The sequence below is a fragment of the Phytophthora cinnamomi genome, assembly GCF_018691715.1.
Source record: "Phytophthora cinnamomi strain GKB4 chromosome Unknown Contig126, whole genome shotgun sequence".
NCBI classification, from domain to species: domain Eukaryota; phylum Oomycota; class Peronosporomycetes; order Peronosporales; family Peronosporaceae; genus Phytophthora; species Phytophthora cinnamomi.
Genome location: NW_027151059.1, coordinates 33626 through 57012, shown reverse-complemented (window position 1 = coordinate 57012; position 23387 = coordinate 33626). Strand labels below are relative to the sequence as shown.

General features: G+C 51.7%; 4 protein-coding genes across 4 annotated transcripts; all 4 read left to right on the top strand.

The window, feature by feature from the left end:
• Positions 1-1971: 1971 nt before the first annotated feature.
• Positions 1972-3641, top strand: IUM83_10782 (Pol protein; the record flags this gene model as incomplete). Its single annotated transcript, XM_067935299.1, has 4 exons — positions 1972-2313; positions 2424-2865; positions 2945-3073; positions 3253-3641. 4 exons carry the CDS (start codon positions 1972-1974, stop codon positions 3639-3641), a joined length of 1302 nt encoding a protein of 433 aa, XP_067780632.1.
• Positions 3642-3677: 36 nt separating this feature from the next.
• Positions 3678-5852, top strand: IUM83_10781 (DNA/RNA polymerase; the record flags this gene model as incomplete). The annotated part of the gene is made up of 2 exons (XM_067935298.1): positions 3678-4084; positions 4256-5852. 2 exons carry the CDS (start codon positions 3678-3680, stop codon positions 5850-5852), a joined length of 2004 nt encoding a protein of 667 aa, XP_067780631.1.
• A 62-nt stretch (positions 5853-5914) lies between these two features.
• Positions 5915-6415, top strand: IUM83_10780 (DNA/RNA polymerase; the record flags this gene model as incomplete). Its single annotated transcript, XM_067935297.1, has 1 exon — positions 5915-6415. One exon carries the CDS (start codon positions 5915-5917, stop codon positions 6413-6415), a length of 501 nt encoding a protein of 166 aa, XP_067780630.1.
• A 39-nt stretch (positions 6416-6454) lies between these two features.
• On the top strand, positions 6455-7257 carry IUM83_10779 (uncharacterized protein; the record flags this gene model as incomplete). Its single annotated transcript, XM_067935296.1, has 2 exons — positions 6455-6921; positions 6999-7257. 2 exons carry the CDS (start codon positions 6455-6457, stop codon positions 7255-7257), a joined length of 726 nt encoding a protein of 241 aa, XP_067780541.1.
• Between the last annotated feature and the right edge of the window lie 16130 nt (positions 7258-23387).

The following is a 23387-nucleotide window of genomic DNA, read 5'->3' as shown; positions in this document are numbered from 1 at the left end:
ACAGGGTCACACAGAACTATGCTTAATCCCCATTTGGAGTTTTAGAGATTGTCACTATCTAGAAAAACGTAGGAATTCCTTCAGGCAAAGAAGATACGCATACTATCGATGGAGATACATGAAATTTTATCCAATCAGGGGGCACTTCGAGAGCGCTCATCATCTGCTTGACAAACTACGCGGGGTGTAGTTCCGAGGGACAGCTCGGATACTCGGCGCTTGCGCGTCGAGGCTAGCAGAGGCAAGTTCTCCATGCCTATCCTAAATATTTTCTCTGCCTGCTGCACACTCATGTCTAACCTAGTTTCGTAGCCTACTACTGCTGCTCATTCAGCAATACGTTTTACGAGGTTCGTCCAGCCCGAGAATGCTCTCGATACAATGACAAGGGCATCGGGACCCCGACTGAGCTTTGAAGCCTCCATGCATTTTAACCCTGAAAATGATGTGGTCATGCGTATCTTGAAAGCTGCAGGAAGCGGAATTTCTTGATGGTAATAACAATCTTTAATACCCCCTTATAATCCCCACACCGTTTTCCTTTTCTCCAACAGGAAAGCTTCAAAGTCTCTCGAAGCAAAGTGCGTGTGGTCAATATAACCTGTGCCTGTGAAATATCTTGGCGCTTCATTGCTATTAGGCGATCGGATCCATCGGAATATAACTGTCAAACTACTTCGATGTCGCGCTGCATCCCGTACGTCTTGCACAGTAATTTCCCTTATGACCCCCTCGCAGAAGCGAGGAACGCTAGAGTAGGTGGGAACCTCAACCGAGCGCGTCGGCGAAAAGAAGGTAGCCGTGTTGCATGCTGAAGGCGCTGACAGTTGGCTGAACGCTGCCGTACTGATCGCAGTGGAGCTCAGGGACGCGATGGCCTCGGTGAAGGACTTGATCGAGGTCGGGGGCAAGCTGGACTCGCTGAGATCCGGGGTCGATCTGAACGGGGGGAGGGGGGGGGGGGCAAACTCGTTGGGGGCCGGGGGCCGAGCAGCACTTGGTGCTCGAGGCGGACTTGGTGGTGGACGAGGCCGAGCCGGGCTCGGAGGCAGATGGAGGCTTGCTGGGTGAGCTGCGGGTCTTCATGGTGCTGGAGGGTTTGAGGTCTTGGCGTCAGGAATTGTTTTGTACTAATCCAAGGGGGCCAGACTTCTTGGCTAAGAAACGCGGGCGATTCGATTATTTCTGTGAGTGTATACCTATTATTTTGTGCTACCACCGACAATGTTTGGGATTTGGGCACAATGTTTCCTACGATTACATACAAGTGCCATATCGCAACCGTTCCGACATTCCGACAACTTCCCTACATACTGGATATTGACCAAATCTAGGTTCATGGGAACAATGAAGAACTAGGCAAGTCTATAGGAAGCCCTACAGTAGTGATTGCTAAGCTAGAAAAGAGGAAACGGTGCATGTATTGGTGAAGGTCATTAAATATAAATATTATTGAGAGCCACGATCCGGAGACACGCCGTTCACCAAGCTTTAGGACCCCCCAATGGCTCCTTTGAAACGAGACGAACCCCGCCACCTCGGCCGACGTGTCGGTTGCAGTACGCGCAATTTCTCGACACCACTTTTACCTTGTAGCCGAACGTCAAGCCGCTCTTCATCCTGCGCGACCGACTCACCTGCTCCGGCTTGTGCACCAAGACGCCCTCGTGAGGGCATCTCGTTGACGTGCCAGTCTCACGTCAACTTCACGAACGCCTCCACGCTGCCGTGACCTGCGCCGCTGTAAATCCCGAGTGTGCGGCTGATCCGGTGGGATCCGATCCCCCGGAAGCTCGCCTCCGAAGTTCAAGCTAGGACACAGACACACAGAGAACGTAGCATTAGTGGGAATCTAATTGAGTTTGAGATTGGCACAGTGTTGTGCAATCGGAGCAGACAGATCAAAGTCGACTTTAGTTACTGTGCTGCGCAGGCGCAGACTCCGCGTGACACGAAGACACGCGTGACAAGATGGCCGACTCGGACGAGCGGCTGGCCGAACGTACGGTGGCGATGCGGCTGGACAGCGCACCGTCCCCCTCGCGTCCGGCAGACCTGGAGATCCTGATCCCCAACCCCTTCGAGCGCAGAGACGACGAAGGCCACGGTGCGAGTGACGCCGAGATGCCTACGGCGAGTCCGAGGCAAGGACCCAGGGATGGAAGGATCGCGGCGGCGCCGGCGCTGCCGCAGCCCCCGATGTACTCGGGGCGCACCATGCAAGATCGGCGCGACTTCATGTACAAGTACGAGGGCTACTTGGTGAAGGTGAACGCGCTGCAGACGGAGTGGACAGCAGCGCTGGCCATGCCCGTCAGCGCGTGTATCGAGACAGATACGCGGCGCATGATCGCTCGCTGGGAGTTCAGCGGAGCCTCTCCCGAGACGATCACGGAGGAGCAGTGGAAGGACTATTTCGCCAGGCTCTGGTGCCTACCCTCGTGGACTACGCGTCGATCGACACGGCCATGAAGTCCCTCAAGATGCAGACCAAGTGGCCGGAGCCTGAGAGTCGCATGATGCACTTGCAGGCCGACATGGAGGCCATCCTCAACCGCTTCAACGTCACGGACCTGGCGTTCAAGCACGAGCAGCGCCGCCTGGTCGGCTACCTGACGAAGGCTCTCGAACCTGTGAGCTTCCGGGAAGTCGTGGCGACCAAGCTGACACTGCAGGAGTTCAAGCCGTTGAAGAACGACGCCATCGGCTTCTGCAAGTACGTCGTGGAGCTCATGCGGGGCTTCATGACATGGGAGCAGGCAGCCGAAGCTGCTGCCCGCTCCAGCACTAGCAGCTCTGGCGGGCGGGGCGGCGGTGGTACCAGCGCTGCCCACTCTGGCGGGCGAAGCGGCGGAGGTCGTGGCGGTGGCAATACAAGCGTCGGGCAGTCCGGTGGTAGTGGTCAAGCCGGTGGCGACGCCAATAACCGGACCGGTGGACGCAGCAACGGCGGACGTGGAGGTGGTCGGAGTGGACGTGGAGGCGCACGTGGTCGTGGTGGCAGAGCTGGAGGCCCGCCTGTCGGACAAGGAGGGCCGGACGGCGCCGCACGACCTCGCGGCGCCTGCCTCAAGTGTGGCTCGACGCAGCATCAAGTCCTGGGCTGCCCAGATACCCAACCCGGCGAGGCCGAACGCCTGCTGGCGGAACTGCGCGCGCGGCGTGCGGCTCCTACAACTACCTTGCGTCGAGTCGAGACCGTGGCCGAGCCTGGCCATGAAGCTGCGGCAGCGACAGAGCCATCAGGCGCAGTTGAAGCGCGAGTGGATGGACTGGAAGTCCACGCTCTCCTCCTCGATACGGGGGCCGACGAGTCGTTGGTCGCCCAGGGCGTCGTGGACGCCATCAAGGCCCGCGGAACACTGGTCTTCTTGGCGGACATTCCGCCTCGCACACTGTCGCCGATCGGAGGCAAGGACTTCGTCGTCCACCAGTCAGTAACGTTCCGCGAGGTGGAGTTGGCCACGTCGGCCGGACCCTTGATGCTAAGGAACTTGGCCTGCCTGGTGGAAGACGGCAACACGTCGCTGGACTTCACGCTGGGGCGGCCCATCATAACCGTGCTCGGCTACTCGGCCGACGAGCTGCTCATGCGTTCCCGAGGCACTAAGTCGGAGAGGGAGCTTGGTGACAAACAGTAAGTGGGGGACGACACCGAGACAACGGCGCTCCAGCGCATGTGCCGGATGCAGACGCGCGCGAGAGACATCGCGTTGGACACAATGGCCCTCGAGGGACTCGTGGACAACACGGCGCCTACCGACCAGGACTGGGGTGGCAGCGACACGGTGCACGGCGGCATAGACTCGCCGGATACCATCTTCAAGACGAAGAACCTCACGCCCGCTTATTGGCAGTTGCCTCTGTCCTCAAGTGGTGCTCAAGTGTTGGCCTTCAAGACGCTTGGCGTCTACTCGCGTTTGAGTCGCGTGCCAGCAGGAGCCCACGCGGCGGCCACCGAGAACGCTGATGCTGTTGAGCGACACGAGACCCGCACGGCGTTGCCATCGCTGCGGTTGCATGACTCCTCAGCCGTGCAAGACATGTTGGATTCGAAGCTCGCGGCGGCGCGAGCGAAGGGTCTGTCCGTGAAGGGGGTCAAGCGACTGCGGGAAATCCTGCTGCGACGCCAGGACAGCTTTCGTCTGGAGTTTGGGCGCGACCCGCCGGTGAAAGTGGCGCCGCTGCAAGTGCGCGTGAAGGTCAACACGCAGCCCACGAAGGCGCAGCCAAGGCGCTACTCACCGGACGACAGGGCGTTTCTTGACCGCCACACGGCCAAGCTGCTGGAGTTCGGGCTGGTGTTTCTGAACCACCGCTCCCGTTGGGCGTCGACGCCGCGGATTGTCCGCAAGAAGGAGCAGGACTCGGATCCGACGGCCGACCCACGAATGACGATTGACACCAGAGGCGTCAATGAGCGCACGGAGGCTATGCCGTGGCCCATGCCCGTGCTGGAGGTCGTCCTCGGCGCCTTGGAAGGAGCCAAGGTGTTCTTTGCCCTGGACTGGTTCAGGGGGTATTGGCAGTTGCCGCTGCACGAGGACTCGCAGGAGCTCTTCACATTCATCACCCACCGCGGCATGTACACGCCGACGCGCGTGCCGATGGGCGCCATCGACGCTGTGGCGTACTGCCAGGGAGTGGTCGAGGAGATCTTCGGCGACCTGTTGGGCAACGGCATCCTAGCTTGGCTAGATGACATCCTAGGCTACGCCGAGTCCGAGGACGAGCTGCTGCAGCTGCTGGACCAGGTGCTGGCCAGGTGTGAAGCCTACGGGCTGAAGCTGCATGCTAAGAAGTGTGACTTCTTTGAGGTTGAAGTCAAGTGGTGCGGTAAGATGGTGTCCGCTGCTGGCGTACGCCACTGCCCCGACCGCGTGCAAGGACTCGTTGAGATGCAGCCGCCGCAGACGGCTGGCGATCTGCAGCAGTTCCTGTGCGCCGTGAACTGGATGCGACAGAGCATTCCAGAGTACAACCGACTCACAGCCGGCCTGTATGCCGTACTGGAGGAGGCGATGAAGGCGGCAGAATTGCGGAAGAAGGTCAAGCTCGCCAAGTTCCCGTTGCACCAGATCGGCTGGGGCGACCCGCAGCTCGCGGACCTTGCCGCTGTGAAAGCTGCCCTGCTGAAGATGGTACCGCTGGCACACCCGAGCCTGACAGCTGAGGTGTGCCTGTATACCGACGCCAGCCAGGACTCGTGGGGAGCCGTGGCTACGCAGTTGGAGCCTGGTGAGGTCCAGCTGCCACTGGAGCAGCAGCACCATCGCCCCCTGGCATTCCTAAGTGGGCGCTTTGTGGGAGCGTCGAGCCGCTGGCCGACGATCGAGAAGGAGGCGTACGCCATTGTGGAGGCGACGCGCAGGTTGGAGTACCTGCTTCTCCGTCCTGGTGGTTTCCGTCTGTATACGGACCACCGCAACCTCGTCTACATCTTCGCACCTTACGGGCCTGACACTGCGATGGCTCGCTATCAGGCAGACAAGTTGCAGCGATGGGCGCTATCACTGCTGAGCTTCACCTACGTTATTGAACACGTGCCGGACGAGGCCAACGTGTGGGGCGACCTCCTGAGTCGCTGGGGCGCCACGAAGATGCCTACGGCAGCGCCAACCGGTGCTAGGATGTCAAGACTGGCGGCCGTTGAGCGCGTTAGCCCACTCGAGGCTGTCGACTTCGTGTGGCCCAGTGAGGACGAGATCAGGACGGCCCAGCTCGCGAGAAGGGCCAAGGCCTCGATGGAGCCAAGCCAGCCGCCGCTGTGCTGGTCGGATGACCGGCAGCTTTTCTTGCTGGCGGACGAGCGCGTGTGGATCCTGTGGAGCTGCAGTTACGACTATGTGTAGTCGCGCATGCTGGTGCCGCCGGCCATCGTGGAGCCAAGACCACCGCGAGGGCACTAGAGGACCTGTTCTCGTGGCGCTCGCTGCGCAAGGACGTGGCGGTGTTCGTCAGCGAGTGCATGCACTGCATGGCCACGGCGACTGGGAAGATCCCCCGGTCGCTGGGCGAGACGTTGCGGGCGACCAAGCCCAACGAGCAGCAGCACTTCGACTTCTTGTCGATGGCGGAAGGCGCCGGGGGTCTCAAGTACGTCCTTGTCCTCAAGGACAATATGAGCGGCTATGTAGAGCTGGTGGCCTGCGTCCAAGCTACAAGTGATGAGGTCTACCAGTCGCTGCTGGACTGGTTTAAGCGGTTCAGTGTCGTCCGACAGTGGGCCTCCGATCAAGGAGCCAACTTCCGCAACCAAGTCATCGCGGAGCTGCAGCGCGCCCTTGGGGCGCACCACCACTTTACCACGGCCTACACACCGTGGGCCAATGGCACTGTGGAAGTGGTGAACCGAGAGGTCTTGAAGGCGGTCAAAACGCTGCTGAGTGAGCGTCGCTTACGCGTCGAGGACTGACCACGGGTGCTACCAGTAGTCCAGGGGGCACTGAACCAAATGCCGGCCGATAGGCTGAACGGCAAGTCGCCGCTGACAGCTTTTACAGCGCTACCAGGAGGAGCACAGCTGGCCAGCATTCTGCACCCCCGAGAAGCGGTGACCACGACGGTCGACTGGGTCGATACCCAGGTGAGGGAGCACCTGGAGACAGTGCGTGCAGCACTGAACGGCATGCATGCTGAGATGACTGCTGCGAGTGAGAAACGCAAGCGCGCTGCTCGAGAGCGTGTAGCTCGACGTCAAGGTGTCACGCTGCCTCGGTTCACCGAGGGCGACCTTGTCCTGGCCGCGACGGCCACGGGCAAAAGCGGGAACAAGCTGGCGCTGGTCTGGCGGGGACCCAAGAGGATCGTGCGGGCCCTCAACGACTACACGTTTGAGGTTCAAGACCTTACGAGCCGTACGCCATCACCATTCGCCATGCCGCGCGGCTGCAGCTTTACCGTGAGGCTGCGCGCGGCCAGGTCGTAGAACGTACGGAGCAGGCCATTCATGGAGAAGGTGGCCACCTGGTGGAGGCCCTCAGAGCGTGTCGGCTCAGCCCCGACACGCAGCAATGGGAACTGCAAGTGAAGTGGTTTGGGCTGGATGAGGTCGAGACCTCCTGGGAGCCTGCTGAGGTCATCAAAGAGGACATGCCGGTCCTCTTCGCCCGTTTCGTCGATGAGAAACCCGACGACCCCGACAGACTTCATATGACGGCGGCCCTGGACGCGCTGGCTGGCCGCCTGCCGACGGCCGCTATCGCGTTGCCGGTGCCGAAGAAGCGCTGCCGGAAGAAGGCAACACCCGCGGTGTAGCCGCTCGTCTACAGTGCTCACGCACCAAGCTGGAGGGGGAAGTGATCCGGTGGGATCCGATCCCCCGGAAGCTCGCCTCCGAAGTTCAAGCTAGGACACAGACACACAGAGAACGTAGCATTAGTGAGAATCTAATTCAGTTTGGGATTGGCACAGTGTTGTGCAATCTGAGCAGACAGATCAGCGGCGCCCAGATAACCACCATTCAGCATCCTTCAGCTTAGGCGATAGAGGTCGCGCTGGTCGGTGCCCAGTCACTTGGGCACACCCCTGCGACGAAGCGCACACATTCACCCACATGTCCTTGATCTTGGCGTTGTCGAGCATGACCTGGCCGTCTTAGTTCTTGTTCACGGTCACGACGCTCATCTTGCCGTTCACAACCGACGTTCGTAATGGTCGGTCACCTTGCGCACCTTGTCACCGCACGTGCCGCTGGATAGACAGAAATTGCCGACGCCCTGCGCGTAGAAACTCTTGGTGGCCCTTGGTGGAGATGGGTGATCGCGCGCCACCGCCAATCACCTCATACTGCTGACAGACCCGCTCTTGGTGTCTCGCACACGTCCTCCCACCACGCGTTCTTGCTCGTGCAGCGATGGCGCCAGGTTCCATCATGAAGACGGCCGCTGGTCTAGGAGCCCTCACGTAGCCTACCTCGGCGCCATTCGCCTTGTACCGCAGGTTGTCTTGCTATTTGCGCTGGTCGGCAGCTCAAACCATAGCTGGACAGCCAACACGACGGCTTCGCACGCCACCACCGTAGGTGCCCTCGGGCGCGTACATCGCGGGCGAGATCGCTGTGCACAAAGCACACCCCGTGCTGGCCGACCTGGTCCTTGACTACACCTCCGTCTTCTGGCCCTAGTGTCCACGGCAATCCGTGCACGGAGCCTCCATTGCAGCCCGACGACTGCGCGAGAGGTCATGCCGCCGGGTGTACCCAAACGCGTGAACGGAGAGGACGTCCTTGTGCTCCGCGCTCCCGCGAACATCTCAAAACAATCCTGTCGTGCTATCTGCCGGAAAGACGTGTACCATTCATCCAAACAGGGTTTGGTAGTAGCCACAGGAATAGTAGAATTAGTAGAGGTATTATCACTACTACTACTACTACTACTACTACTACTACTACTACTACAAAGCTGTGCTTCGCTCGGAACAGCTCTGGATTTTAACTTGTAGACCGTTCAGCATGCAGCTGAGGTAGATTCGTGCCTTAGTACTGCTCTCATATTTTATCACATTTAGGTTTTACTTGTTCACTCCGACAGCATTTTATGGAACTAATTTTGAGTTGTGAAACCCGGCCAAATATGTCGAAATCGGTAATCAATCGACCAGAGAATTTTCGAATCGATACATTTTTATCAAGTAAGCTTAGAATATCTAATGGCATGCGTACTTGCACTGAGTATCTACTTCGTAGTACTACGTATGGATTTGATATTGCAATTTTACTGCTGAGGTGGCTGGCGCGAGCTGCACGATGGTCCAAGATTCTCCGAGTTATTCGTCAGATAATTTTGTTCTACACCCCAAAACAGCTATGGTTGCACTTTCAATGCCTGCGTTGCGGGTTTTGATCACGTTTAATGGTTTAGTTTGGCGAATTGCCAGCAAAGTATTTATTTGCTCGTAAATTACGCGAATTGCTGAACCAAAAATAAGGCTTACATGATTTCCTACTAGTTTTCGAACCGCAAGAGAAGGTTTGGAGTTGCATAGAGTTAAAGGTTGGAGTTATTGATCATTGCGCCAACGCTCATTCACTACAAAACGTTGTGCGCATTTATAAAATCATGGGCTAATGGATGAACACTGCATAAACGATAGTGGGCTCCTTAAACATGCCTAGACTAACTGAAAGTAATTGTTTGGAACGCGTGTGTTGCCGTTCGTAGCATCACTGCACGGATACATTGCTCAGGCACTGCTTCGTCAGTCAAGCAACCGAGGCCTGTCGGCAAGGGGTGCGCCATTGATAGTAACCACACCATTTCACGGTCAAATTGAAAATTGGTAGGATAAAAACGAGAAAAACTACATTCAAAACGAGAAACTACCAACACTGGATTTGCTATCCTGGGTATTATCTTCGATCGGTGTTGCATAGAGACTCCAAATACGACATAACTTTAATTTACTGGTTACTGCTGGCTCTCTGGTTGGAAGTTCACGTAGCGATATTATAGGTTTTCTAGTTTTGATTGTAGATTTTCTCAACTTGATCGTGAAACGGTGTGTCCACCCGTCATAGTGCATGCAACTATTGGTAGAATGTGTCCGGATGCTCTCTAGGCTACGGCAACTGGTTGGTAAGGTATATGTGTATGTGAATTCGTGCTTGAAAAAGTAGTGGTCTCGAGCAAGACGTCGTAGATAGTTTGAAGGAACTGCAAGCAGACAATACGTTGCACAGTTATTAGTCTATTATAAATTTCAATAGTGTTTGCAGAGTGCATGGTAATGGCAACCAGAAATTAGACATAGCCGAGGATAACTAACATGTACTAAGTATCCCTGATATACTAAACGCGTTTGTTTGTAATTACTTCTGTTCGCTAACGTTTAGGCGGACACTACTGTAGTATCGATTTCGGAAAAAGCCAATGCGGTGGCCAATTATGTCAAGCTTTGCTCGCCTGAGGATAGACATGGAAACACTTCCTCAACGTTCATGCACAGTTAATAATGTCCATGTACCTACACCATAAAAAAATACTTAGATGAATCTTCGCCTTCAAGTCGAATGCTCGAGTAAATAGATAAATCATTGCCATAGGTATTATCGTTACGTAGAGGCTATGCAAAAGAATAGGTATATGTTTTCAATCTCTACTGGATGGGTCAACATAGCAGCATAATTTGTACAACAAAAAGGCTATTCAAAATAACAGGCATCAACACGGACATTTCTTCAACATTGTAGACCATATTCAACAGGGTATGTGATTAGCCAATAATGGCACTCCGCCTATGGACTCTGGATAAAATCCAGAGAACTACTATAGTACTGGGTTTGATGTCACTAGTAGTGCCAATTCAATAGTAGCCAATAAATCGTAAATAGTAGTGCTATTATCACTACTATTGTACCCATATCAATGCTCGTGATCTACGCTGCTGTTAGGACGTTCAGTGTCCTCTTTCATTCTCTTTTTTTCTCTTTCATTCATTTTTCCAGCTGTTTGCTTCAACTGTTCGAAACATGTTTGCTTCTGCTGTTCAAAACAAGTCTTCAGCTGTTCAAAACGGTCACATGAAATACGTAATGAGACCAGAAAGAAAAGTTCAGAAGTCAGAAAAGAAGGCCACAGCTCAGGAAAACAAAGCTCAGGATCACAGTCCTAACGAACTGTGTTCATCCCCGGGCGCGCCCGCCCGGGCGAGCAGTACCAGTATCAGACCGGTTTGAGAACCTATCTGACGAAAATGTGGGTGCGCACCCATCCTCCAAGCAGTGTAGTATGAAGCTTTCTAAAGACCTGGTATCTTTTGGTATCTTTATGACTTGATTTCACTATTAAAATATCGATAATTTACCGGTGCGTGACATCAATCGGGGATAAGCAACAATTCTCCACTTCGTTCCGAACTGTGAATATCAACCTAACGTCGGTTTAGCAGCTCTAAGTGTTAGTGTCGTTTTTAGACAAGGCTAAACTTGATATGCGAGTTCTTGATCTCCATTTTTAATGTAAATATATTTATCACGTAGTTACTCCCTCGTTCCCTCATATCCATTAAAATAAATATATTATCTAGTAAGGCGTGGGCATTCTGACAGCGTGTCTCAAGAGAGTGGCTTCTTCAAATCTATTGGTAGATACGTGGGATAATTTGCGTCTCCGTGTCGCAGCTGTGTAGGGGTACGATGTGCCACAAATGGACAACACAGAACGAGAGGTCCTCACACATTTTCCGTTCGGAGGTCTGTGCAACAAGAGATCGCGGTCATTTCTCTGTTGTTCAGGCAGTTCTCTATAGCGCAGACAGGGAAAACCAGTTTCTAGCTCGTTGTGGGCCCGTTGAAGTTACTGCTTGTCACGTTGGATTTTCATTGGACTCACTGTGGAGTTGTTTGGAGAATTGCGGCTGGTTGTCAGTTTGGAGTTCACGTGTGCCATCTCGATATAGTGGGTAAGTTTTGGATTACGTGAGTTAGTGCGGTTACGGCTGGTGGGGCCCTACCCAGCGCAGATTTAGCACCGCAATGGAATCCACATTACCTTGCAACTATTCGTGTCGCCAGTGTGAAGATAGTGTTCCAACCGATTCACAGCGGAAAAGACATACCCGTGTGGTCCATCAGAAAATAGTGAAATGTGCACTTTATAAGAATTCTGAGCAAGAGGCACGTAAATACGTCGATGTTGAACGAATTGGAGGGGTTTTGAAGTGCCCAAGCTGTCCTAGCCGTTTTTTGGATCCGAAGCATCTTCGCAAGCATTCGGCAGCGTGTACCCCAACGGTGGGTGAGTCTTCAAGCAAGAGAAAACAAGTGTTGCATACTTGTGCACTCCCTATCATTGATGCTGGCGTGGAATATAATTCACGAGTACGCCTGTTGATTTGTTCGTTGTGTCGTCATGCAATTAACCCGGGGGTTGATCAAGTAATGCGACACTTCAGAAGACAACATGAAATAGCGTTATCAAGTGACGACCTGGAGAGTAAACCCGAGCCGCTTGAATTTGCTAATGAGAGTGCACTTGAGGAATATTCAGCAAACTCAAGAAAGCTGCGACAAGTCATTGATGGTATTGAAGTTAATCAAGGATTTAGTTGTGGTATCTGTGTATACTACGCACCACAGAAAGATACAATGTTGAAGCACTTTCGCACACAGCACCCCAGGATTACCCCCCTTGTGTATGGTCACTGTATGGTCCAAACCTTGTTCCTCGGACCAAGACGAAAATATTTTGCTGTCTCCAATTTTCAATGCTCAAACGGTGACGGAGATCCATTCAACCAGGCCGTCAGTAATTTACTGAAGAAATATACAGAGGAAGTAACTCACGTGCACCCAGCTGATGACAGCCTTGTGTCGCCATTTCTGAGGCAATTTAGATGGCGCGAAGTGGTCAAAACGCACTGCACCGATGACATATCCACGCTAATAAGTTCTGTCAAGTTTGATGGCGAAGATCGACTGCTAAAGCTCGTTTATCCTGTTATACTTCGGTATTGGGACATAGGTCAAGAGATAATTGGTACGCGGACATATTTGTTCGAGCGTCTTTTCTCATCAACAGGAGACGATGTAGTCCCAGCGTCAAAAATTAACAGAATCCAGGAGAGTGGAAAAAAGTACTGTCAAACCATGGGCGCTCTGCTACGCATGGTACAGCTACACGCGTCCCCCCGGTATATAGTTCGGAACGAATCTGCTGCCAACATCGATATAAGCAAAAAGATTTCTGACCTTTCGGTGTTGAGCTCAAACCCTGACGAGGTGGGTCCAAATCATTTGAAGTTGCTCGATGATGTTCTTGGTGTAATTTTTCGAGTAAACTTGGACAGCGAGAACGAACCGAACGAATTCCTCTTGTTTCCAACCCATCGATTTATTATATGCAAATCAATATCGGGCGTCACAAAGGACTCTTCCGGGTTCGTTCACTTCAAACCTGCAGGGCAAATTACCAGTTTAGTTGCTATTTTGAAGTATTGGGCACGATTTTCGGCGCTAATGAATATACACCAGAGGTTCTGGGGTGCCCCCCCAGATGCAAACAACGATGCCACTCTGTTAAGAGCGAAGTCACTTCACTTTTATCTGAAAAGTGGAAATCGTACGCCATTTAGCGTAATGCAAGAAGTTTTGAGTTTTGTATCTAGCATCGCAATGGCACCTGGCGAAAGACGCATCCCGCAAGTTGCGTACCTCTCAAAATATGATCGCTGTTTGATGGACGGTTATCAAGTGTCGCTGGATAACCTAAGGGACTTGAGCACCCAGCTAATCTCGAGATTTCAACGAGGGTTGTATGCAAACGTACTCATGGGGTTCGATACGACTCACATTCAAGCTCTACTGCGATCTCCTGAACTAGTCTTCCACGACGATTACTCAAACAACAAACCTGGGTATTCCTTTCTTGACGATGAGCGCAATCCATGGAACGCAATGCGTATGAATTTAGTCACGTATCTACTCCGTGACGTATGTTCAAATTTTATTGAACCCCAGTCAGACAACACCATAAGGTTGAAGCGCGAAATTATTTCAATGTGGTGCTGTCAAGTGGATAATTTGACAAAGCTTCTTGTTCCTCTTGTTTATATTACTTCGGGATAACCACCTAGAGCATCGGAAATGAGTGCAACGACAATTCGAAACACTGTTGCAGGGGAGAGATCGGTTTACATGATGGTAGATCAAGTGATGCTCGTTCAGAGATATCACAAAGGTCAATCCAAATCAGGACAGGACCGCCTTATAGCAAGATTCTTGCCCAGAGGCATCACGTTTGAGATTATGATCTATTTGACTATTGTCCGCCCGGCGCTGGATTTTTTTTCGGAATATCTTCGCGGCTTTCAATCTGGTCTTCGGGGGGTGAAAGCTAGCGATACTCACTATTACTTATTTTGCAGTCACGAGCAAGGACATTTAGACGGAGACGCGTGCCGCGCTTCGATAAATAAGGCATTTGTAAACTGCAAGATGAACATTTCAGTCCACCATTACCGCCACATCGCTATTTCATTCATGGAACGGCATCTCAAAATTGACAGAGTGAGGTGTGATGTCCTAGATTTTCAAGCCGCTCATTCAAGCTATACCGCATCAACTGCATATAGTAGGTCATCGGAAGATCCTTACTTCATGTCTCGGGATGAATTGTGGGAATTTCGATGTACTTCGGAACAATGGCATTCATTATTACATGTGGGAGAAGCATCCAGTCCTGATAACGACGAACAAAGAACATCTGAGGTGACAATTAGTGGCCGGATAAATAACGAAGCCTCAGGATCTGTCGTACCGGCTCCCGATGTGCCGCTCGTGGCGACACGCATCGAACCGATGCGAGATATTACTGTTGCTATACCGCCTTTCTCGAGACCGGCAATTCGAGACGTGATGAATGCTTTGCTGCCGGTTCATTTTGCAACTGCTAAGAGCCAACTACGTTGTTTTTTGAAAATCCTACTGCTAAGTTTCGTTCGACAGAACAGTGTAGCGCTATGACAATAATTCTTCAAAGTGTAAGCCACTTGCTTGTTGTTTTGGCTACCAACGGCGGCAAATCACTACTTTACCAGCTGGCTTCTTTTTGCGATCCTTCTCGAGTGGTTATCGTGGTAGTTCCTTTGGTTGCGCTGCTCATAGAATCGGTGGATAAAACAAACGCGTTATGAATACGCTGTTGCGCATATCACCAAGACATGAACCCGCACTCTTATTGCCAATCGGTTTTGTTTGTCGGAGTTGAGTTTTTGGAGATGCAATGTTTTCAGAGCTACATTTTGACACTCCAAGAGCAGCAAAGAATTTACAGGATTTTTTTTGACGAAGTCCACCTGGCTCTAACCGCTACTACCTATCGAAGATGCATGGTACACGTGCATTTGCTATCATCCATAGCTGTTCAAAAGACGTTGCTGTCAGCAACCCTTCCTGTGGAGTGGGAAGACAAACCTGCCATAGCTTTGGGGTTTGAATTTGTTACCATTCGAACACCCACTGCACGGCTTTCTTTACGATATAGAGTTATGGAAACTGTAACAGTGAAACAAATGGAGCGGTCCTGCCTGTCCATCGTCCAAACACCGTTAGTGCACCCTGATAAGGGAATAATATTTTGCTTTACCAGATCGGACGTCGAACGTTTGGCTAACATCTTAACTTACAATACGGAGCAAGAATTCGTTCGCTATCATAGTGGCATGAACCACCTTGACCGTGTGGAGAGTCTGAAAAAATGGAAATCCGCTGCATGTTCTTACATCGTTGCAACAAGCGGGTTGGGTCAGGGTGTAGACTACCCGTCCGTCCGAACCGTGATTCACTATGGATTGACACATAGTCTCATTGACTATGCTCAAGAAACTGGACGTGCAGGGCGTGACAAGCAACCGGCTGAGTGTATTGCAATTTATTCAGATGCGTACTGGGATCGGTTCAAAAAACTCATCGAAAACGCATCAGAAAAGGATGTCCACGCTCTGGAACAAGTAAAAACTTTCTTTTTGGATAAAGATCACTGTAGAAGACAGCGGTTACAGGAGGCGATGGACGGATCAAGTCTCCCTTGTACTGTTAGCAACGCTAGTCAATCATGCGATGTGTGTACTACTGCCCAGCTTCCTGCGTTGGAAGAAACAACTACTTCTGTTCCAACGCATCGCTTTGTAGCGGAAAGCGTGGTGGCAAACTCCCTCCTTCAGGCGAACGAAATGGTTTATTTGACATTTCAGCAGTTCTTTTGCTACAATAAGCCGTTATATTGCATGGTGTGTTGGACATCAAATCCATGGAAACGAGTGCACCATTATCCAGACCAATGCCCCCTCCAACGTCGGCAGTGTTTCAAGTGTCTCGGAGACGATCACGGATCCCTAACGTGTCCTAACGACTTACGCTTCAGCGCCAACTCATATTCCTGTTATATCTGTGGATTACCCCTAGGCAATATCCTCGGGAAAACTTCGTTACATTTCGGAAGTGACTCGGGAATGCTCTGTGCTACGCGTCTCCGAGGTAAGATGATACCCAGGGTGTGGGCATTTTTTTACTGTTGCAAAGCCAAAATAACCACAGCAACTGGTATTGAGGCCCAGATCAGTTGTTTTACAAGAACAGAATTTTCGAAATGGCTTGTGAAAACGCCAACAGGAAGGGTATTCACGAATCTTTGCATTGTCGGGGCACACATTCTAGAGCAAAACACAGCTGGCCCCCCACTATTCGACTTTAATTGACTACAACAGTCTACATGATTGCGAAAGAGCCAAATACTTGTGGTGATATTGCGCCACGGTATCTACACACACCAGCGTCTTTTCCTCACGATGAAAACTTCCAGCAACATCAAATCATTTTCATTTGTTCACACTTGCCTCTCTTATCTTTTTTTTTTTACTAACTGCATTGTAGGTATTATTTAGCTTGGCAATTTCGAACTCTTAGACCTTGCCTCTATCGTCCACAGTAGTCCACTAGGTCGCTTGTTTTTCTCCACGTACATCGCTTAACCTATAAGAATCGGGGTATCCACCAGCTTCTTGTCCCGCTGCAAATTCCCCACTGACCGTTGAGCCCGTGACTTTGGCACCACTGAGGGCAACCAGACCGCCTTGGTGCTTCGAAGCATGCGGCATACATGATTTATTATACATATTCTCAAATAGTTTACGAGTCGAGGTTGGTTAGTCAGGGATAGTTGATAGTCAAACCGGTGAAGTTACTGATCGCGTTGGAGTTCAGTGGAGGAATTGGTGATGACATTTACATACAACCGTGTCCACTAAATATGTAAGCGTCTCGTGTAATTTAGTAGCCAATTGGGTAATTTTGTAACAACGCCTTAAAGATTCAGTAGCCCGTCGAGTGATTCGGAAACATTACGTAATCAATCGAGAAATAATGAAAACACACATTGAAGTCCCACATGCACTAATCCCTTACTTCCCAGCTCTTTTTACGAGGGTATATTTTTTACCTGTCCCATAATCAATATATAGATCTATGTATGAGTCGCAGTGTAAGTACGATTTTGAAGTGGGTGTTTAGGGGTGGGTGGAAGAAGAGACAGGTGGGTAAAGTAGCGGCTACTACAACATAAAGCAAGCTTATGTAGGTGAAATGAGCCAGTTGCATCTCGTATGTTGCCTAAATAAACATAAAAATGTCCCGGTTATTGGTTAGGCCCTCATTGCATTGTTGCACACGTCCAGCAACGATGGTTTCACGTGCTGTAGCCAATGGCAGGAATGCAAAAGTAACCTTTCCATTGATTGCAAGCTACCAAAAAACACAAGTGCTGCCTACGACTCGTCGTCTGCCTCCCCTGCACTGTCGTCAGCATTTCCCTCCTCATCAGTTTCCTCTTGGCTAGCCGCCGAGCCGTCTCCGTCCGCCTCCTCTTGGCCAGTAGCTGAGCCATCTCCGTCCGCCGACCCCACCGAGCGGTGACGTCCTCGAGTCGAGCGGCTTCGCTTCTTCCCAGGACCCGACGGCGGAGGTCTGTTACGGATCTTGTGTGCGCTCAGGAGCACACGCGGGATGTCGTTGCCGTCGCTCCAGTCAGCATGCCAGACCTGAAAACATGTTTTCTCTTTTCCCTCCCGTGCTATATTACACAAGTAGGTACTGCATCATCGTACAGCATGTTAGTATACGCAAATCAAACAGAATTAGCAGGAATCACGCACCGTCGATTGCCCATTGATCACCCGGGGCAAAAGTACTTGGTGAACTTCCGTGGCTTCACTTTGAGAATGGCACACACCTTGCATGTTCGGTGACGCCGCTTCGTTCCTTGCTCGCAGTCAACCGTGTCGAGATTCTCCTCGAGGCGGTGATCCGATTCCACCAAAGCCGGTTCGTCTTCAACAGACCGCTGAGTCGAACCATCTCTCACTTGAGACGCTGCCGTTCGTTCCTGTGCGCTTGTAGCTCGCTGCAAACAAATAATGCAACATAAATAGAGTTATGTGTGATGCCAGCATACTGTTATGTTAGATCAGCAACATAGCGCTTACCTCATTTGCTTCAAAAGCTTCAGATGAGTCGACGGAAAGTAGTTGCTCCATCAATGTCACCAGAAACACAGAGTGTTTAGGAGGGCGCTTGTTGTTCACCTTCCGGAAATAGTGGTAAATAATGAAGGCGTTCACTAACGCCATATCAAACAGACCCAAGAAGACGGTCTTGTAGTACTTGCGTGTTTTGTACGCTAGCTGCACACTGTAGCGCTGGAGTCTCAACTGGTCGTGGACGTCGACACCGCCCATCGAGCGGTAGTAATCCTGCACCAGTCCTGGTGCACGAACAGCCTGCATATCTCCATGTACACGACGCACTATAACAGATACAGCATTGACGATGTTAGTGTGTCATCCTGAGTAGCGTACTCATGCATGCATACGTACTGACTGTGGTGGGTTGTCGACTACCTCATGTGGACAACATGTGTACGGGTAGCCGACCCATCCACATGACGGCGCTCAGCTGGGGGAATCGCTTGTTTTCTGCTATGATAGTAGTGCCCTGCGGAGGGACCACCACTTTTGGCTTGTTCACGGTCCTGGTTTTCTTCTTTGTGATGACGTTCTTGGCATACCCCGAGCGGCCAGTCTGAATCGTACCCGTCATATACATCCGGCGGTGAAGCAGCGCCAGCGCAAGCTTTACCGAGGTGTAAAACCTATCGGTGACCACCAAACGCCATGGGGCAGTCGGCGTTGGCGGGCATAGCGTATTCATGTTCCGCAGCACAGCAGCTTCTCCAGAATTATTGTCTTTGGGCAATGGTGTCCGCAAATGCGCTTTCGCTCCACAGTACACTTCAATTCTGAAGATATAGCAACCACAACACATAAAGTTAATCTTATGTTAGACATCGAGATATATATCATCCATTATGTAGCATAATGACTTGAGCCAAAAAAAAAAACCGTAGCGAGTTCGTACTCCCCACGGGTACTAACCTCATGCTGTAAGCCGTCTTGGCGCAGGCAGCGACGAAAACCTTGGTGCCCCACTTGTGGGGCTTGTCCTTGTTGAATTGGCGGGTAGGATTGTATCTGGAACGCGATGGAAGGGTTGCTTCGTCAAAGCTGATAACAGGGGGCACTCGGTAGCCGCGGACGAATGTCCGTTGCAGGACGTCGACGACTGGGCGTATTTTCCATGCTCGATCGATGCTGGCTTGGGCGACTTGTTGTTGGAGAAGTGAAGATAGCCCATGTGAAAAAAAAAAAGATTCTTGCCCATGAACAGCCCAAACCGGATGGCAGGCATCGCCCCCACCTTCCCCACTGACCAATGTGCAGCAATGCCTTTGCGGATAGGCGCCAGCATTCTAGCAATAAGCAAGCCCATCACTTGCAGTACCTCGTACGCTGCAAGGTCCTTCACGCCTGATAAACGCAGTCGAATGTCTCCAAGGTCCTCCACTTCACCACCACTTCGACGTTGCTGCGTCCGAATTGCCCGTGCGCGCTGTGGAATCGACTGACGGTGGTAAGTATTGCTTTCAACTGCAATCTGGGCCCACAGTTTGGGCGGCATGAAATAGAACATGAGCGCGAGAGGGTCTTCAGCGACTTCAAGAACACCGTGCGTAGGTCCATACGGTCCATCGTACAAGTTCGCATACGTGGGATCTGGGCCAAACTTGGATTCGTCTGTATATAATGTAAAACCGATACGTTAGTGTTTACGGTGGATGCATATGATCATACAAAGAGTTATGCTGAGCGAGGTCGACTTACCATACTCCCACCCGATGTCCCTCATCGCCGTGATGTACTTGCTGACCTTTGCAGACGAACACACCGACTCAGGAAGCTCCTCGCGTTCAGCGTCCGATTCTTCATCGGTCAGCGGACCAATATCCCAGTCTCCGTCCCAGCAATCGTCGTCCTCTGCGTCTTCTTCGTCTTCAGGTTCCTCACGTACGTCGGGGCCTTCGTCGGAGTTGAGGTTTGTGCAAGCGGCAGCCCCTGACGGCATCAGATTGGGGCCACCGTCGACGACACAATTCACAAGAAGAGGAGTAGTCACCACAACGAGCTCCTCACCAGACGCAGCAGTATCGTTTTCAGCACTTGACAGTTCCTGCCAAAACAAAAGAACAATAAAAGGTTATGTTAGTCATAAGTTGGTTGCAACGTGTCATCACCATCTTTATGTTGGACGCTTCCAACATTACATACCTCAATGTCGTCAACTCGTTCCTCTTGAAGGAGTCCTCGTCGCCACTTTCACGATTCCACCATGTCCACGCGCTTCCGCTTCCCCGATCCAGTTGGTCTTGATCCAGAAGATGTGTTGGTCGTCCTGGCTGCTGGCGCTCCATCTTGCCTCTTCCCCTCCACAATCGCCGTTACAATGCTGGCCATCGCGCCCGCCACACCTGATGTCATGGTGTCAGGCGGGGTTGTCGATGTAGCAGCTTCGGCAACTCGCGGTGCGATGGGGCCTGGCACAAAATCCGTCCTCCACATCGCTGGCGTCTCTGCGGGCGCCTTTTCCGACTCGGCGCCTTCTTTCCCGTCGGCTTGGCCTCTGCTGGCGCCACGTTCTTGGCCTGCGGTGCGGCCGTCGCCCCCACTGTAGCCGCATTCGCCTCCGCGGCTGTAGGCTTGGCCGCGGCTGTCTTCTGTGGAGCTGCCGCCGCTGCGTTCTCCCTCTCCTCCATCTCTGCCGCACGACGCAGTCGCCTCTCCCTCCGCTGCGCTTCGAGGCACTGCTGTTTCTGTGACGGCGTTAGCGTGTGGCGTGGGGGTTTGCCGACGGGGCCGACCATTGTTCTCCACGCGGTCAAGTTTTCGAATGAAGGAGTTCAGTGTCCGTCGGCCACTGATTTTGATGGGCGGTAGAATCCTTTCTCTGGCGCGTTGAACCCAGCCCGCAGGAAGGTCAAACCTAATCCTGTGCATTTGTCCATTTCACACGCAAACAACAATCTTAATTTTTGTATGCCAGGTTAAGCGACGATGGTACATAGAATATCCAAGTATACATCAGTCTTATGTTGGACCTCCAACATAACATAGATGCTGCGACGGGAGGGAATTAGGGTATACACCTCTTATGTTGCGCGTTCCAACATGCGGGAAGTAAGGGGCTAACCTGACGAATAATTCTGTAATTGGCCACCGGGACGTCACGGCTGGACGTGGTGTCGTCCTGCCGCTCGGTCAAGTACTTCTGTAACTACGCCTGCAAGTACTGCATTCAGCAACCTGTCGAATAATGATGTAATAACGCCTTGAACCGCTGCACTGACTAACATGTCGATGTATTATATTACCAAACGTTGAAGCGGTGCATTCACCAACGTGTAGAGTAATTTGCGTAACCACGCGTTGAAGCTCTACAACTGCACTGTAGTAATCGGTTGAGCAATTTTGTAACAATCCCTTGAAGTACTGCATTCAGTAACCTATCCAGTATATGTGAAACTACTCGTTGAAGCCCTACAATTAATAACCTGTCGAGTAATGGTGTAATACCGCCGTGAAGCCCTACAATGAGTAACTTGTCGAGTGATTCTATAACTACGGCATGAAACCATACAATTAGTAATCTGTCGAGTAATTATGTAATAACGCCTGGAAGCACTGTACGAAGTAACCGGTAGAGTAATCATCTTACAACACATTGAAGTCATGTATTCGCCAGTGTGTCGAGTAATTCTGTAACACCGCCTTGAATCCTTACAATTAGTAACCGGTTGAGTAATTTATCTACAACACATTCAAACCGTGGATTCACCAACGTGTCGAGTACTTGTGTCTCAAATCCTCGAAAATCTGCCATTAATAATCCGTCGAGTTGATATATTACCACACAATGACGCGGTGGATTCACCAACGTGTAGGGTAACTCCGTAGCGACACCTTGAAACTATTGTAATGAGTCTTGGGACACCTGCTCGCCGGTGGGTCCAAGCGCTGCTGCGAAGGCTGTTCAGGGTCCGCTAGTATAGATAACGAGACAGCCAACACCATACAGGCCACTTCAGTAGCTGGACTCGCGTCCTATTTATTAGTCTGTTCCTCGTGTCCTCCGTCCTCCGTAATCCTCCCCTGTGCTAGAGCTCTTCGAACTAACGCACACCGGCCCAGCCCCCGTCCACGTATAGGTGCCCCAGTCACCGATGGCCCGTAGTTCTCCGTGCCCGTAAGTTGCCCCGAAAGGCCTTCGTGGTCACCGCGAGAAGCCTCATGTGCTCCACCCAGCGAATTATCACGCCTCCTGCCCCCACCACTCGCTGGACTATCGCCTTCTCCCACTTAGCTGCTTTGGTGACCTTCGGATCGTCATCCACGTGCTCATGACGACCCTCCGGACCACGATCTTCGCCATGGACAATTTCCAGCCGTCTATTGCGTTCCTCCGGTATTTGATAACCGCGAAGATCATCGGGAACAATCCGCAACCCACGGTAAACGCCACACTCGTTACACGCCTTCTCCACTACCAGAGTCTTCCACGACTCTACCGGTGTCGAACAAGTGGTTGTACTCTGCGAGAAATACCCACCGAGCCCCGTCGTCTTCGGGCTCATCGTGTTCATCATTTCCGTCGTGGGCACTCCGTGCGAGTCGTAGCCTCAACTCAAGTACGTAATGTCCAGCTTTGTTTCGTCGTCTTCGTCTGCCGATTTCCACCAACTACACACCCTCGTCTCTCCAAGCCTCCTGACTTGTAGCTGCAGGTCTACGTCTTCGTTTGCCTGTTGCTTCCGTAACAGGACGCGTTGTCGCCGTCGTTGCTCCAACAGCTGTTCCTGCTTACGCGCCATCACCTTCTTGTTCGATTTCGCCTTCATGGTTCAACTGCGCTTCAATGTCTTCGGCTGCTTTAATCTATTCGTCGGTATGTTCGTGGTAGTTCGTTAAGATTGAAACGTGCGTTATAAATTCTCGTAGCTCTTCGTTTTATCTTCACGTTTCACCAAGTAGTTCTCGTAGCCAACTTCACTCACGATACGCATCGGCCCCATCCATCTGTGAAAAACTTCGTAGCGTTTGGTCCTTTTGGAGGTCTGTACATCCATACACGATCTCCTATCTTAAATGTCCTCGTTGTCTTCAGACGCTGGTTATAATACTTGACTTGTCGGGTCTGTTCGCGACGTCGTGCTCGTTCTGCGTACTCGTGATTACTTCTCATCGTCTGCAGCAACTTCTGATGATACGGCATCAATTCACCTGCCTCCGTCACACCCGCACTCCGTAACAAATCGTTTGGCGATCGCAGTTTTCGCCTTATCATGAGTTCATTAGGAGAGAGAGGTGTCTGCCCGAGTTGTATGCAAACACCACAAATGCTACCCACATCTCCCAGTCATCTTGTTTGTCATCTTGTTTGTCATCATGCATGTACAGGGAAACAGTGTCTTTCCACGTCCGGTGGAAGCTTCAACCAAACCTATCAC